The sequence below is a fragment of the Solea solea genome, chromosome 6, assembly GCF_958295425.1.
Source record: "Solea solea chromosome 6, fSolSol10.1, whole genome shotgun sequence".
NCBI lineage: Eukaryota > Metazoa > Chordata > Actinopteri > Pleuronectiformes > Soleidae > Solea > Solea solea.
This window is the reverse complement of record NC_081139.1, coordinates 589,833-604,865: the sequence shown is the minus strand read 5'-3', so window position 1 is coordinate 604,865 and position 15,033 is coordinate 589,833. Positions and strand designations below refer to the sequence as shown.

Sequence of the window (15,033 nt, the reverse complement as noted above, 5' to 3'; positions counted from 1 at the left end):
ATAGCTACATCTCTGACGTTTATAACAAACCAAACCGTTTGAAAATCGGTAGAAAATTGGAGTTGTTGTGTTTATTTCAAAAGTCCATGTCCCACAACAACACGTGTTATGAGTGAGCGAGCTGACTGTGGCAAGATGGCCACCCGTGCGGACGTTGGACATCGACCCTTCTCTATCTCGCGACCGGCGCCTCGCTCGCCTGTGATTGGTCGCTGCGCTGCAGTTTTCGCGCCAACGCGCTGCATTGTGGGGGTGGTGGAGAGCGGAAGTGGCGTGGACGTGGGGGGGAAGCTACTGCTGCGGCTGCTGTTGTTGTTGTTTTTGGGGGATTTAACTCCAGCGGAGGGGTATTAAAATAAAGAAAAACACAAATAGAGCATTCGAAAGCTCGGCGATAAGTTTAAAGCAGGGATGCGGGGCGAAGAGTCGTCGGACTCGGAGTCGGGCCGGATGGAGGAGAGCTCGGTGCGGAGGAGTTTGGAGACGCTGTGTCAGGAGCTGAACATGGACGAACAGACCGCCGCCGCGGCCATGGATAACTTCACCGCCATATGGAACACGTACACACTGGAGGTGAGAGCCGGGAGACATTTAACGACGTCGTCAACAACACTCACTCAACACTGTCACAACACGAACTCTCAGCTAACCGCTAACATGCTAACTTAACCTCCACAAAAACAGAGGAGTCCCACGCTGGGTTGCCAGGTCGTATTTAAAAACAACGGCGCCGAAACGACACATTGTCGCCTATGAAATGAATTGCCAACAAGTTTGATAGGAAATAGAAGTTCTCTAGTTTCTCAGCATTTTGGATTTGAATATGTTCTGGTTTTCTTTTCTCCATTCAACAACATACATAAACATACATTTAGTGTTGTGCACAAAACTTGACATTTGAGAGTTTGGGAAACACACAGTCTACATTTTCTGAACTAAACAAGCAATCAATTAATGGACAGGTTATATTATTATGAACATAATCAGTAGTAAAAACGAACTGGTCGTTTGTTTATGAAATTGTGAAACGAAAGCTGTCAAATGAAAACAGCTCCACCTGAAATCCTATGTTTCCCTTCATATTTGTATCCCATTATTATAAAATAGATGCACAGATAGATAGCACAACGCCACGTCTTTGTAATGTGATTTAAAATAAGTGACATGAACAGTTTGAGTATATACTTTATCTATGTGTTTAAAAAATGCGCAATGAATCATTTTCAGTTTTGGGAAACACATGACCTACATTTTCGGGACTAAACAAGTAATCGAATACAGAAATAATTGGACAGATTGTTTGATAAAAGAATAATCAGTAATAGCCATTAAAAACTGTCTAATGGCAACAAAGTCATTGAACACAAAGATGATTCAGTTACCAGGGTTCATACAGATGTTTATTATTATCATAATTGTGTTCTCTTGTTTGTTTGTTGTTTGGATTCAGTGTGGATGTGTTTATTTGTTAACAAAGCGATATTTGACTGAGTGGTTTGTTTACGAGATGGAGAAACTAAAATAAGTTGTCCAACTGCTCCACCTCAGCGTCACCCTAAGACACATTTTGAATTCAAATCTTGGACCACAAATAACAGTGTGTAACCAATTAATTTGTTTATTTTCTCGTTGAATAAATTGTTTTTTTTTGGTCCAGAAAATGTCGTCGATCTGTGTTTTATAAAATCCAAAAAAGATGATCGTCTCAAATTTCTGATTTCTTGTCTTGTCCACGAACCAAAATTATTCCATTTAAGTTATTTTAGTTTTTTGTTGTATGGAGCAAAGAATAGCCAGTATTGTGCTGATAATGTTGTGTATCTTACCCATAATGCATCTGGATGTTACACTGATAACGGACTGACAGTCTATTTCTTTAAGCTAAGCTAGTTACAGTTGTGTTTGTGTTTTGCTCAAACTTATGCTGTATCTGTCAAAAAAGGCAAATATGTTTGTCACCTTTAAAAGCTTTTCAAATGATGATAATAATTGTGGTGTACTTGTATTCAAAATATCATCATAAATGAAATATAGTTTTGAGAAAACAGACAATTAACCATTGTCATAGGAGTAAAAATGGTTGTGAATTCATACAATGTGTAGCATCTGAGTTGAGTGTTGCATTCAAGCTGCAGAACGAATGTTTTGTTGATTGTTGTTGTTGTTGTTGTTGTTGTTCTACCCCTGTTTGTTTACTGAAGACAGTCTCTGTCAAACTAACTAAACAATCTGTTTACTGTTGTGTTTTCAGTCCACTCTCAAATTAAGGATGCAGCGTACAAATAATGTTGCATCATTTCTGTGTCTGTAGGAAAACCAAACTGAAACAGTAACCGTTTACAGTTGTTTGCACTTTGCTGTTGTTGGCTGTTGTTTCCATGAGTGGATCAACAACTCCTGTGAGATGTGATTTAAAATAGCTGATTTTCTCAATGGACTTTTGCTGAGCGGTTTACAAAGTGAGACAAACGTCAACTTACTTCCAGAAAAGGTTGCCTCACTTACAACCACTAGAGCTGTCAGTTAGTCTTAATTAAGAATTCAATATTATTATGAATGTGTGGTGTAACATGCATGTGAGATACAGGCTGCTGGTTTAAATAAAAAGAGAGCCACCCTTGATCCTGAGCAGGCTGACAGACTGGTGGTTCTTGTTGTTTTTGAACCACAGACAGATTTGCTTTATTAATCCGTATATAATTCCAGTCACAGTGAGTTGAAGTGTAATGCGCTGCTGTGTGTCTGTGTGTCAGGGAGACGTGGTCCACTGGCTCGCATGCTCTCTGTATGCAGCCTGCAGGAAAGGATCCACTCCCACAGTGGGTAAAGGAGTGATGGAGGGAAACTGTGTCTCCCTCACCAGGATCCTTCGCTGCTCGAAACTCAGGTCAGTCACTGCTGGTGCCATACAGTTCAAACATACTATAGCTAAATAGAAAGTATATAGTCTCTTTTGGAATCATTTATGGGGGATTTTTCATTTCCTTGTCTGTATTTTAGTTAAAAACTAAATGTGGTTTAGTTTAAAACATTGAAAAATCCTTGAAATACTGTGATCTTAGTGGAGTGGAGTTGGACTTTACTACAGACCTACTTTATGGTCTTAATTTTGTTTGTATTGTGTTTGCTCTAACTCTTATCTCTCTCCTTTTCCCAGTCTCATCCAGTTCTTCTCTAAAATGAGGAAGTGGTCTGACATGTCCAACCTCTCGCAGCAGTTCAGGCTTCGCATGGAGCAGCTGGAGCGCAACTTTGAGGTTTCCACGGTGATCTTCCGCAAGTTCGAGCCCATCTTCATGCACATGTTTCAGAACCCACAGGGAGGGGAGCCGCCGCGCCAGCCACGCAGCAGGAAACACAGGCACGACACACACACACTCACACATTACACAGTATATATAACTATGTTTGGAATCACAAAGATTTTATTGTCTGCGATGTTTAGTCATCATTTCAGCAATAGCCAGTCAGTAAAGAGAGGCACATGCACACATTCTACCCATTTGAAAGCCTTGTTTATTCTCACTAGTCATCTGATTCTGGAAAACATCTGCTGAGAAACGTGTAGTTATGGATCATATGTGTCGGTTTCTGGTGGCACTGAGAAGCAGCCTTACAAAAAGAAGCTGCAGACGTTACCTACAAGTGGGGATGTGAGGAAAAACAACCTTTATGGGCTGGAAACTGAAGTTTGTAACCCGCTCACTCTCCCGCACCAAAGTCCATACAGAAAATCTGCATTTTTAGCACTTTTAAGCAATCTCCAATTTACACCAATTTACAGGCTGCCTTGTGGCTAAATGAAGAGGCGAACATATTCTGAAGATGTCTTGGACCTAATCAGGCATACATTTCCTTGACTGAGCCTTTTGTTAATCTGTTTTTCAGACATATTTCCAGTTAGAGTGAGTGTCCATATTCTCAGGCTGGTACAGAAATACAGGCTGCCATCTCATAAGCGTGAATTGTACATGTGTTAGGGGAGTGAGAGGTTTATGAGTTGGTATGTGACTGAGTGTGTGTGTGTGTGTGTGTGTGTACCTCTGTCTCTGCAGGCGGCTGCCGTGTCACATCAGTGATGTGTTCAAGTTCTGCTGGACGTTGTTCGTCTACACTAAAGGTACCAACAAGCAAAAGCAGTTAGGACGAACGCAAGTTCTGTTTCATACCACATTTACTGTACTGAATATTGTGTGTGTGTGTGTGTGAAGGAAACTTCAGCATGATCGGCGACGACCTGGTGAACTCGTACCACCTGCTGCTCTGCTGCCTGGACCTGGTGTTTGGAAACGCGCTGCTCTGCACCAACAGGAAGGACCTCATCAACCCGACGTTCAGAGGTACGGAGAGAGGGAGGGGACAAAAATCTGACCTCAACATTCTACTTTCTACTAGATAAAATGATAACGCATCAGCAAAGTCATAGAATACTCAGAGGCATTCTCTTTTAAACTACTAAAATCCCTCTGATATAGTGTTTTTCTCACACTTAACCTTTAAAAAAAACATGTTTACTGAGGAGTTTCAGCCTCAAACCTTCATCAAAATCAGTGGTTTATGATCAGAAAAATCAGTCTTTATTAAAGAATATCAGCTGATTTGACATCTTTTATTGGCTAATGTGGATACATAGTATGTGTGACATGTTTATTCATATATATGTGTGTGTAGGTCTGCCTGCTGGTTACCGCGGTGACGGCCACGTTGCGGTGGACAGTCCTCCTCCGTGTGTGTTGGAGAGGTTGTGCGAGCTGCACGACGGCCTGGTGGTGGAGGCCAAAGGCATCAAACAGCACTATTTCAAACCGTATATACTGAAGCTGTTTCAGAAACAGGTACACACACACACACACACACACACACACACATTAAAGGTGCAGTGCGTACGTTTGGTTCATGGGTTGATGACGTGGTAATAACATTTATCTTAATAGAGGCTCAGTCAAGCCAAAATATTAGACCTGACTGAGGGAGCGTTTGTGTGTATACAGCAGCAGAGCAGGGGCGGGCGGAGACACAGTGCATTTATTCTGTCAATCTGCTGAACGGCCGGCTTTTTTAAGCAGTAGAATTTGCCTCAGAGACAGAAGACGAAGACAATATTAAACTGATAAGATGTATGAATTTAACATGAGTTATAAATATGGCAAGAAATATGTGCTTAATAAGAGATGTAAAGCAAATAACAACTTATTTCTTTCACCAGATCCTGAGAGGCAACGGAGAACTTTTAACAGAAATGTTGGATCCACAGAACTTCATCGATAACAAGTGAGCAAAAACAGCGTGGTGTTTTTTTTTTAGTTTTTTATTTAATGGAGTTTTTTTAACCCGCACCGTTTGTCTTTCCTTCAGTAAAGCCATAAACAGGGAGTACGAGGAGTACGTGCTGACGGTGGGAGACTTCGACGAGCGAGTGTTTCTGGGAGCCGACGCAGACGAGGAGATCGGGACCCCGAGGAAGGTCGTCCAGGAACCGCCCGCCAGCCTGACAGCCAATCAGAAACAGCTGCAGCAGCATGTGGAGAAGGTGCAAGCAAGACTTACAGACTTACTTTTATGTGATGTTGTTATTTTTATGGTGTTTTCATGCTGTCTCATACCTAATATTGTCTTTTTATACTTTTATTAAAATCTTAGGCAGTCTCAGTGACATCTTTTGCTGCTTTTTATTTATTTTTCACATTAAGTTCTCAATTTTGTGGCTTTGCTGTTAAAGCAATTAAACGCAGCTTGTGTTTTTAAGTGTTATATAAATGACAATATTATTATTAGTAGTAGTTGTAGTAGTAACATAAAGCATATATAGAAGTGAACATAGTCTTCTGGTTCACAAGGTGAGTTTATTCGGGAGGTAACTCAATGCTGCTGGTTCTCACTTGAATTATGACGTTAGGTCTTCTTTAAGATCATTTATTGTAGAAAAGAAAAACCAACACAGCGTATTTGAGTGGACAATAGAAGGACAAAAACTAAATATTGACACTTCAGCCCGAGAATTCGTTTTGTAACCAGAAGACTACGTCCATTTTTCTTATCGTTAAGCTTAGAAAAAAATGAGTAGTACTCCTAATACATGTCTCTCTCTCTTTCTCTCTGTCTGTAGTCGGGCTCTCTCGCTCCCTCCACCCCTCTGACCGGACGTGTTTACCTGAAGGAGAAGGACCTGCTCGTCACGCCGGTCTCCTCGGCGACGCAGAGCGTCAGCCGCCTGCAGAGCATGGTGGCCGGGTTACGGACGGCCCCCGCTGAGCACCTGATGCAAATATTCAAGTCAGTGGAATCAATATTATTCCATATGTTGTGTGTATAATCAATGTGGGGCGTGCTGCTGACACCGTGTCCTGTGCTGCGTGTGGTTGAAGGTCGTGCACCAGAGACCCGACAGATTCCATCCTGAGCAGAGTGAAGACGCTGGGAAACACCTTTAAAGAACATTACACCAAGGACTCTGAGGACACGCCTGGATCTCACATAGGTACAACACACACACACACACACACAGACACACACACACACACACACACACACGCACACACACACACACTGAATTGCCTTCTATTCATTTGGACAAACTAAACAAAGCTTTATCCCTAACTTTAACCAGTTTATGTCTCACCTTAATCTAACCACAAGTAAAATCTTTGTTCTAAACTTAACGTGAGGCCTGATTAGGACCAGGTTTTGGGTCTCCATGAGGACTACTGGTCCTGGCAAGGTCAGTGTTTGACAGAAAATGACCCTAAAAAGGTAACAAACACACATTTAAAAGTCCCAGAAAGTGTTTTTTGTTCTCTTGCAAATAAGACGTGGAGAAACATTACCATTAAAACACTAATGTGTCAAAATGAGGCATCGTATTACGACATGAGCTCTGACTCCTCACCAGTCACTCCAACCTGGGTCGTGTTCACCAGGCCACCACGACATGTTGAGGAAACTCTGAACAATATATTGTTGTGAAGGAAAAATGAGGTGTACAGTGAGTTTGATGCATGAAAGTCACAGGACATGTGCCTATAAACGTCCCTGAGCAGGTCCACCAAAGCCAGAAAAACATGCTTTAGACCTCTAAGGTGTAAGTTTACTGTACCTAATATACTGACTAAGATATTATCTTCAGACAGTGTTGCACATTTTGGGATCTGCTGTTGTTATAAACGCACCCGTGTTGTTTTTGTTCCAGATTTTGCAGAGAACCGCCTGAAACTGGCCGAGATCCTTTACTACAAGATCCTGGAGAACGTGATGGTTCAGGAAAACAAACGACTGCAAGGCAAAGACATGAGTGTAAGCAGCCTCCACAGTGTCTGTCTGTCTGCCTGTCTGCCTGTCTGTGTGTATGTGTGTTTGTTTCTTTTGAGACTTTCAGTGAGTTATCAAATCCTAAATTAGCTATAACCGATGAGATAAACCAGAGTTACAGGCCCCTAAAATATGTACATTGGCAAAATTGCACCACAGTAATTAAATAGAATAGAAGATTTGTTTTGTCCCAATTACCAATAAATTCTGAAAACAATAGATCTTTATCCAAATAATTGTCATATAGAACTGAAAAAACACAACATATATGTTAGATGTTTTATTATTAGACGTTTTTAAATCACTTGAGTTACATTTTATTTCCAAGAACAAAGGATATTAGGATATTATTTATTCATCTGTTGATTTGTTTTTTACTTATGTGAGAAAATATTGATCCATGTTTCACAAACCTTGAAATGAACCGTCTTGTTTTGTCCACAAATCCAAAGTTAGTTAATTCTTCAAAACAACACTCAAACCGATGAATCGATGATCAAATATGAATTCAGTAATCGCTGCAGCTCTGAAAACGTTTCATTCTGATGAATTTTCTACATGATCTGGAGCTCACCTGCAGTACCTCCAGGGCCCACCAGTGGGCACCAGATTATAACAAGATAGATCGATCAGTGGTGTGTGTGTGTGTGTGTCAGGTTTTGCTGGAGCAGGACATCTTCCACTGCTCCCTGATGGCCTGTTGTCTGGAGGTGGTGTTGTTCTCCTACAGCTCACAGAGGACGTTCCCATGGATCATCAGTGTCTTCAAACTGGCACCGTTCTATTTCTTTAAGGTAAAAATAAACATAGTTGGCACTTGGTCTTTTTTTAGGAATATTTAGATGAACGTGTAGTAACAGGATGCACTTTGTATGTAAATGTGTGCAGGTGATTGAGGTGTTCATCCGCTCAGAGGAAGGTCTCTCCAGAGACATGGTGAAGCATCTGAACTCCATCGAGGAGCAGGTTCTGGAGAGCAGAGCGTGGACCGCAGACTCGGCTCTGTGGAGCTCCCTGCAGGCTGCTGGGAACAAAGCACCCACGGTGGAGGAGGTCAGCAGGACACACACACACACTCAGGGGTCCTTGAAAGTCTGTGATTTTTTTTTTTTTTTTCAAGGCTCTTGAAGATTTTTGTAATTTTCCCTTAAATAGACATGAGTCATTGAAAGTGCTTGAATTTTGTACAAGAAAGAAGTGAAGTTGATATTTTTTGTTTGTTACGACGCCACCTACTGTTGCATGCCCTGCATTGCTTGATGTATGTAGACATCAAGTCGTAATTACTAGACGGTGTTGTGGACACTGTCCAATGTCTCTGTCTGTGCAGAACAATGAGCGATGGAAAGACGTTAAGAAAGAGAGTGTCACACCAAAGACAAACGACAAAGACTGACTTTGATCAAGATCGTGAGGACAATCACGAAGACGAGCTCTTACAAAGTTGTCCTCCCATCTTAAGCTGTGTCAACCCATTGAGTCCTTGAATTTGAGGGATTTGGTCCTGGAAAGTCCTTGAGTTTGACGTTAACTGATGTGTGGGTTTTATTGAAAGTTTTAACAGTACTAGTACTTTTAGAAATGCTGCTTATTGATCTGCTACTTTCACAATACTCTGATTTGTTGTTTTTGTCACAATTTTAGGAGGAAAACATTGAACAAAACAATTAAGAATTGGGTTTTTTAAAAAAGAAATTGCATCCTAAACATGTTGGACTACTCAATGAGCACTAGTTTTGACTATAATGTTATCACAGAACAGTTTACATGTTTAGTTAACTATCGCTATTTCAGAGATTGTGCTGTGTCGTGTGTTGTGTGTTTATCTGAAAAGAAGCTGAGCTTTGATCCTTAAACAGCAGCATTTTAACAGTCTGTGGAATGAACCCAATAATGTAGCTTTAAATGAGAGATTTTATATTATGCGTTAACTTTGTGCCATGAAAGTCAAACGTCACCTCCGTCCTCTTCTCGTCCCGACAGGTGAATTTTTCCTCCAGCCTAGACACAGGTTCTTCTTCTATGCCTGGTTCTGGTTCCGTGAGCGTAGGTCAGACCCACCTGCCGATGGTCACCCTCTCTCCCATCATCCACCCACGCATCAGGGAGTTCAGGACAGGTCTGGGCAGCGCCCGCAAAGGTGAGATACTGCACAGTCCTGGACTCTGTTGTTTTCAGTGCAGTCACACTTTAAAACCTTTCTCTCTCTCTCTCCTTCTTCTTCTTCTTCCTCGTCCTCCAGACATTCCTCCGTCTCCACTGTCGGTCCACGACAGGTACAGCTCTCCCGCGGCCGGCAGCGCCAAAAGACGCCTCTTTGGCGACGACCCTCCCGTGCAGAGTTCGGTCCTGAGCGCCACCGTGAGCCCGGTGTCGTCTCCGGCCAAGAGGTTGGCGTTTAGCTCGTCCAGCACCCTGAAAATCGGCGGACAGCTGTCTCAGACGACCGTCCTCAGTATCCCACTGCAAGGTAGGCGGCGCACATTTACACCGTCAAAGTCGCCATTGTTTCCCAACAAGTAAAGAATGATCTTATCATACATTTGTAACCACAAGGGGGCAGCAGCATGAGTAACATGACTCCTCCAGAAAGTCACGTACACACACATTTTTAATGTTGAGCAGATGTGTTGTGAATTGTTTTGGGAGCCGATTGATCCGTCTACATCTAGTCTTCTGTGTCTAAAGCGCAGTATTCTCACCACATGGTGGCGTCAGTCAGGCGTACGGTCAGCGACAAACCCTCATTGTCTGCATTCCCTGAAAATGTGCAGGCGTAAACAGCGACCGCACCATCACGCTGATCCCGGTCCAGCCGTGCGATTCCTCCGGCACGGTCACCGCTCAGTTCCTGCTCACCGCCTCCCCGAGCCGACCCGCCGCTAACGCCGCCGCAATCCTGACGACCTCCGACACCCAGGCAGGAAGTGGACGACCGCGACGCACGGGGTCGCTCGCTCTGTTCTTCAGGAAGGTACAGAAGAAGAGTTTGTTGTTTTTTTTAATCTCATGGTCAAATGTGGTAATCTGTCTCCATGGTGACGCGTCCCCCTGCCTCTGTTTCAGGTGTATCACCTGGCCAGCGTACGCCTGAGGGACCTGTGCGTGAAGCTGGACATCTCCTCAGAGCTGCGTGGGAAAATCTGGACGTGCTTCGAACACGCCCTGGTTCACTGCACAGACCTGATGAAGGACCGGCACCTGGACCAGCTGCTGCTCTGTAGCATTTACATCATCTCCAGAGTGAGGAAACCACCAGTCAGCAGAAAACTGGCCAGACATAATGCAGCGCTGTTGTTTTTAAAGCATCAATTGGCACTTTTCCACTACACAGGTGTAGCACGGCTCCACTCCATTACTTTATAGTTCCTCCTCAATGTGGCCGGCGTCGTCATAGTAACGGCTGCGTGAAACTGACGTGATGCTTTTTATACGCAACACAAACTATGGAACTGTGTAGTGGAAAAGCTTTTTGATTGATTTTGAATCGCTGACCAGGTTTGATCCCTTCTAAGCGCCATATGTAACTCTTGGTTCTTCCTCTTCTCCTCCTCCTCCTCGCTGTAGATCACTAAAGAGACTCACACCTTCCAGGACATCATGAAGTGTTACCGCAGCCAACCACAGGCCAGGAGCCGCGTAAGAACACACACACACACACGGAAGCAGCTGCCCTGGTTGCTCACACACTGTACTGTGATCATGTTCTAACCTGAAAACCAAGATATAATCCAAGATTGATGGTCTGATTTTAAGACAAATATTCTGCTCCCATAATAAAGAAATCAGGGGCGGACCTCAGTATTTGATTATTTGACTATTCACTCGATTATAAAAAAAAGTCGATCAGTTACTGCGACTCTTTGTAATATATTAAAAAGATACAAAACAAATGTCAGTGATTGCATTTGTAAAAACAAAGCAGCAGCAGCAGCAGCAGCAGCATGCATTTAGCTAGTGTGTGGTTGCAGGAGGGATTTACCAGGGTCATTGAATGCACCTCTAAGCTTAACACGCTGTGAGCTGAGTGATGAGATTTCAAGTGATGTGTGTGTTTGTTGTAAAGGTGTAAAGTTTAGTGTGTGTTTGTGTGTGTGCGTGTGTGTGCGTGCAGGTTTATCGCAGTGTGTTACTGCGTCACAGGGAATCCAGAGAGCAGGTGACTGACGAGAACATGGAGGTGGATCCTGTTTCTGGTGGAGAGTGTACGTTCTTCTCTTTCTTCCATCAAACGAAGCCTCTGAAGCCTCTGAAGCCTCTGAAGCCTCTGAATACTGGTGATGAGTAAACAAATAATTCATCTGTTATTTCAGCTGCTGAGAAAACCAGTCAGGTTTCAGGAGAAGCAGAATCTGACCAATCGGGCGAGGAGGAGCGCGGTGACCTCATCCAGTTCTACAACACTATCTTCGTCCTGAGGATAAAAAGCTTCGCTCTGCGATACGCCACGCACGATAACCGGGTACGGCGCCCAACTCTGGGCTTTAACGTGATGAAACTTCTCCTGTTTTAAGATTTGACACTGACCCGTTTGTCCCCGGTTCAGGTGGACGCTCCTCCACTCTCCCCGTTCCCGACCGTCCGGGCTCAGCCTCTGTCCCCTCGCCGCGTCTCCCAGAGACACTCGCTGTACGTGTCTCCTCACAAGAACTCGGCGGGGTGTCTCACCCCCAACTCGTACACGTACAGGATCAGCAGCAGCCCGTCCAAGGTCAGGATATCTGAATATTCGTGATGAATCAATAAGAAAAGAAAAGAATCGTAGTTTAACGTGAACTCTCTCTCTGTGCAGGAATTATCGGACATCAACCGCATGATCCGACAGGGCTGCGTGAGCAGGAAGCGCGCCTTCACCATGGAGGGCGACGTGATGATGTCACCGGCGTCGTGCGACTCCCCCAGTAAGAGGGCGTGTCCCGAGAACGGCAGCAGCCCGGACGTCCTGCTGAAGCGTCTGCAGGACGTCGTGTCCGAGCGTCAGGGTCGCTGACGGAAGTGTTGCTGACCTTTGACCTGCGTGTGTGTGTGTGTGTGTGTGTGTGAGTGAGTGCGTGAGCGTCACTGAGACGAAAGTTATCACTGATCAAATGCGTTTTTAGAGGAATTTTTACACAAGATTGTAATTATTAGTAACATTTGTTCCGGAACAAACACCAAATTTAAATTTATCCCTCGTTAAAATTCAGGCGATTTCATCGTAAATGTTGAAAAGAAGTAAAATCACAAGAGTTGGGAAAAACTTGACATTTTGAGGGATTTGGACAAGTTTGAAGGTGGAATTTAGAAAGTGTGTTTTGTGTTTGTAAACCAGATTAAATTATTCGTAACACAACATTTCCCTCCATACACACAGTGCTGTGTAAACAAAGTCAGAACTCTGGGATTGAAAGTCGGAATTCTGACTTCTGAATTCTCAGAATTGTGTTTTTCTCCGATCAATACAAACAAAATCAAATTCAGTTTTGTACAGAACTTAAACATAAATGTGTAAAAAAAAAAAAATTCCCTCAATAAAATCAGATGACGTTTTCTTTTGTTTTTCGCGAAATGTTGAAACCTGAAAACCGTCAGTGACGACAGTGAAAGTGTTTTAGTTCAAACTGATTTAGGCTGAAATTTACCACTGTGCTCAAATCTGTGTTTAAAGAGGAATTCAGAAAAGTTTAAACCCAACCATATCTTCCCTCCATACACACCAGCGCTGTGTAAACATTAAATTAAGTTCAGTTTCACGCATTAAATTTTATTTTCCTCCCGTGTTTATTTTCATTTGTTTTTCCATCAAAACAGTGAAAAAATAAACCATTTAAAATTGAAAATGTCAAATTTTTAATCTGTTTTTTTTCCAAAATGTTCAACAAAGTTTAGGACCATTTGTATTTCTAGTTAAGTGAATTACCAATATAATACAATATAAAGAATAAAAACAAAATTTTATTCAGTTTTATTACAAAAGGAAATTCACCTTTTATCCGCTAAATGTAGACAAAGTTTAAAAAATGTAATAATTTCAGTTGTCAAACAGTATAATTGTTTAAAGACGAGCTAAATTTAAACGTACGCATCATAATCTGACATTTTCCTTTGTTCTTGTGTTTTTCTCAGAAGTAAAACAACAAAACAATCAACAAATAAGAGTCGATTTAAAGACATGTCTGTAGTTTCTCACACATTTTTAAATCATTTGAACTTAACGTCATAAAAACTCTTGTAGATAACGGTCATTTCCTGTCAAATTAATCTTTTATTGTACATTTTCACGCCTCATACGACGTCTTTGCGACATTTCTCCGACTCAGGTTTTATTCCTGAGGGAAACCTTTTTTCTTCTCATGCTCACCTTTATTGTTTCCTTAATAGTTGTGTTTGTTTGTTTGTTTGTGGTTATGAACCAGTAACTGTTGTACTATTGTGTAATAATAGGTTTTAATGCTAACTGCGAGGTGCTGGACTGAAGCAGCATTTTGTGTCAGCGTGTGTGTGTGTGTGTGTGTGTAGTATCTACACTTGTTTTAATGAATCTGCGTCATTCATTTACTCACTCATTCATTCATAAAACGGCTCGTAGTCTCTGCAACCTTGAATATTTAATAATTAACGAGTGTTTGCTTCAAATCCAGTTTTGTTTAAGAGCAAAAGAGCAGAAAGGCTCCGTCACGAGGACACGTCTGTGTTTTCACTTTTTAATTACATTTGTATTTTTTCCGCAAAACATTTAAAGGTTTTGTAAAAATAAAACTTCGAGTCCTGTTTTTTTTCTTCTTTTCCCGTTTTCTTTATTTTTATGATTGAAGAAGAAAATCCACGACAATTTGATTCTGACAAGTCAAGTTGATATTTGGGTAAATGTCTCCCACCACCAATTCCCACAGGTCCTTGAGATCCTTGAAATAATCATTTCAGACCCTTGAAAGTTTTTGAAAGTTGTCTCCTGCCTCCAATGTTCATGGGTCCTTGAAATCCTTGAAAAAAGGCCCTTGAAGGTTTTTGAAAATTGATAAATAGACATGGGTCATTGAAAGTGCTTGAATTTTGTGTAAAAAATTAAAGCTGATATTGAGGTAAATGTCTCCCGCCACAAATGTTCATGGGTCCATGAAATCCTTGAAAAAGTTCAAGGCCCTTTAAAGTTTTTGAAATTGATCCTAAGTAATACATTGATTCTTTGTTACTAAAAAATGACGCACTGCTGCTTTATTTCTGTGAAAGGTGCTATTGTTGTTATTATTATTATTATTGTTATTATTATTATGGTGAGTTACAGTTGTAGTTGAAGGTCGGAATTTCCGAGTTTAACAGGAAACGCCCCTTGAGTCAAATTCACCAACTCTGACGTAGGATTCTAAAATGCTGTCACTGTTTAAACGGTTTCTAACTGTAGAGTGTTGCTGTGTTTGTGTGTGTGTGTGGAGATCTTTGTTATTGACTGTTCTTGCTAACAAAAGCTCACCCATCATATGTTTGTGTCCATGTTACCCACCCCCCCCCCCAAACTTCTCTCTGGAACAAAGTCAACTATTACATTACACTACATTACATTACAGCACAGCAGACGCTTTTATCCAAAGGAACTGAGTACAATCTGACAGGTGTGGAGTTGAACTTGCGACCATGAAATCTTTGCACACAGGGTCTTAACCACTGAGCCACTCCACCCCCCAACTTGGAGCTGACATCACTCCCTATTCCACAGTAAGTGTAATACAGCATTATTATTATTATCATTTA

At 42.0% G+C, this 15,033-nt stretch overlaps 1 protein-coding gene across 1 annotated transcript; it reads left to right on the top strand.

Moving 5' to 3' along the window:
* The first annotated feature begins 257 nt into the window (after nucleotides 1–257).
* rbl1 (retinoblastoma-like 1 (p107)) lies at nucleotides 258–14,055 on the top strand. Its single transcript, XM_058631938.1, has 22 exons — nucleotides 258–573; nucleotides 2,754–2,887; nucleotides 3,158–3,361; nucleotides 4,056–4,120; nucleotides 4,212–4,340; nucleotides 4,672–4,835; nucleotides 5,207–5,271; nucleotides 5,356–5,530; nucleotides 6,107–6,273; nucleotides 6,366–6,478; nucleotides 7,187–7,290; nucleotides 7,962–8,099; nucleotides 8,194–8,358; nucleotides 9,289–9,445; nucleotides 9,548–9,775; nucleotides 10,080–10,279; nucleotides 10,372–10,548; nucleotides 10,873–10,944; nucleotides 11,420–11,510; nucleotides 11,619–11,767; nucleotides 11,852–12,016; nucleotides 12,098–14,055. The coding sequence occupies exons 1-22, from the start codon at nucleotides 412–414 to the stop codon at nucleotides 12,293–12,295; spliced, it is 3,222 nt and encodes a 1,073-aa protein (XP_058487921.1). The 5' UTR covers nucleotides 258–411; the 3' UTR covers nucleotides 12,296–14,055.
* Nucleotides 14,056–15,033: the final 978 nt, after the last annotated feature.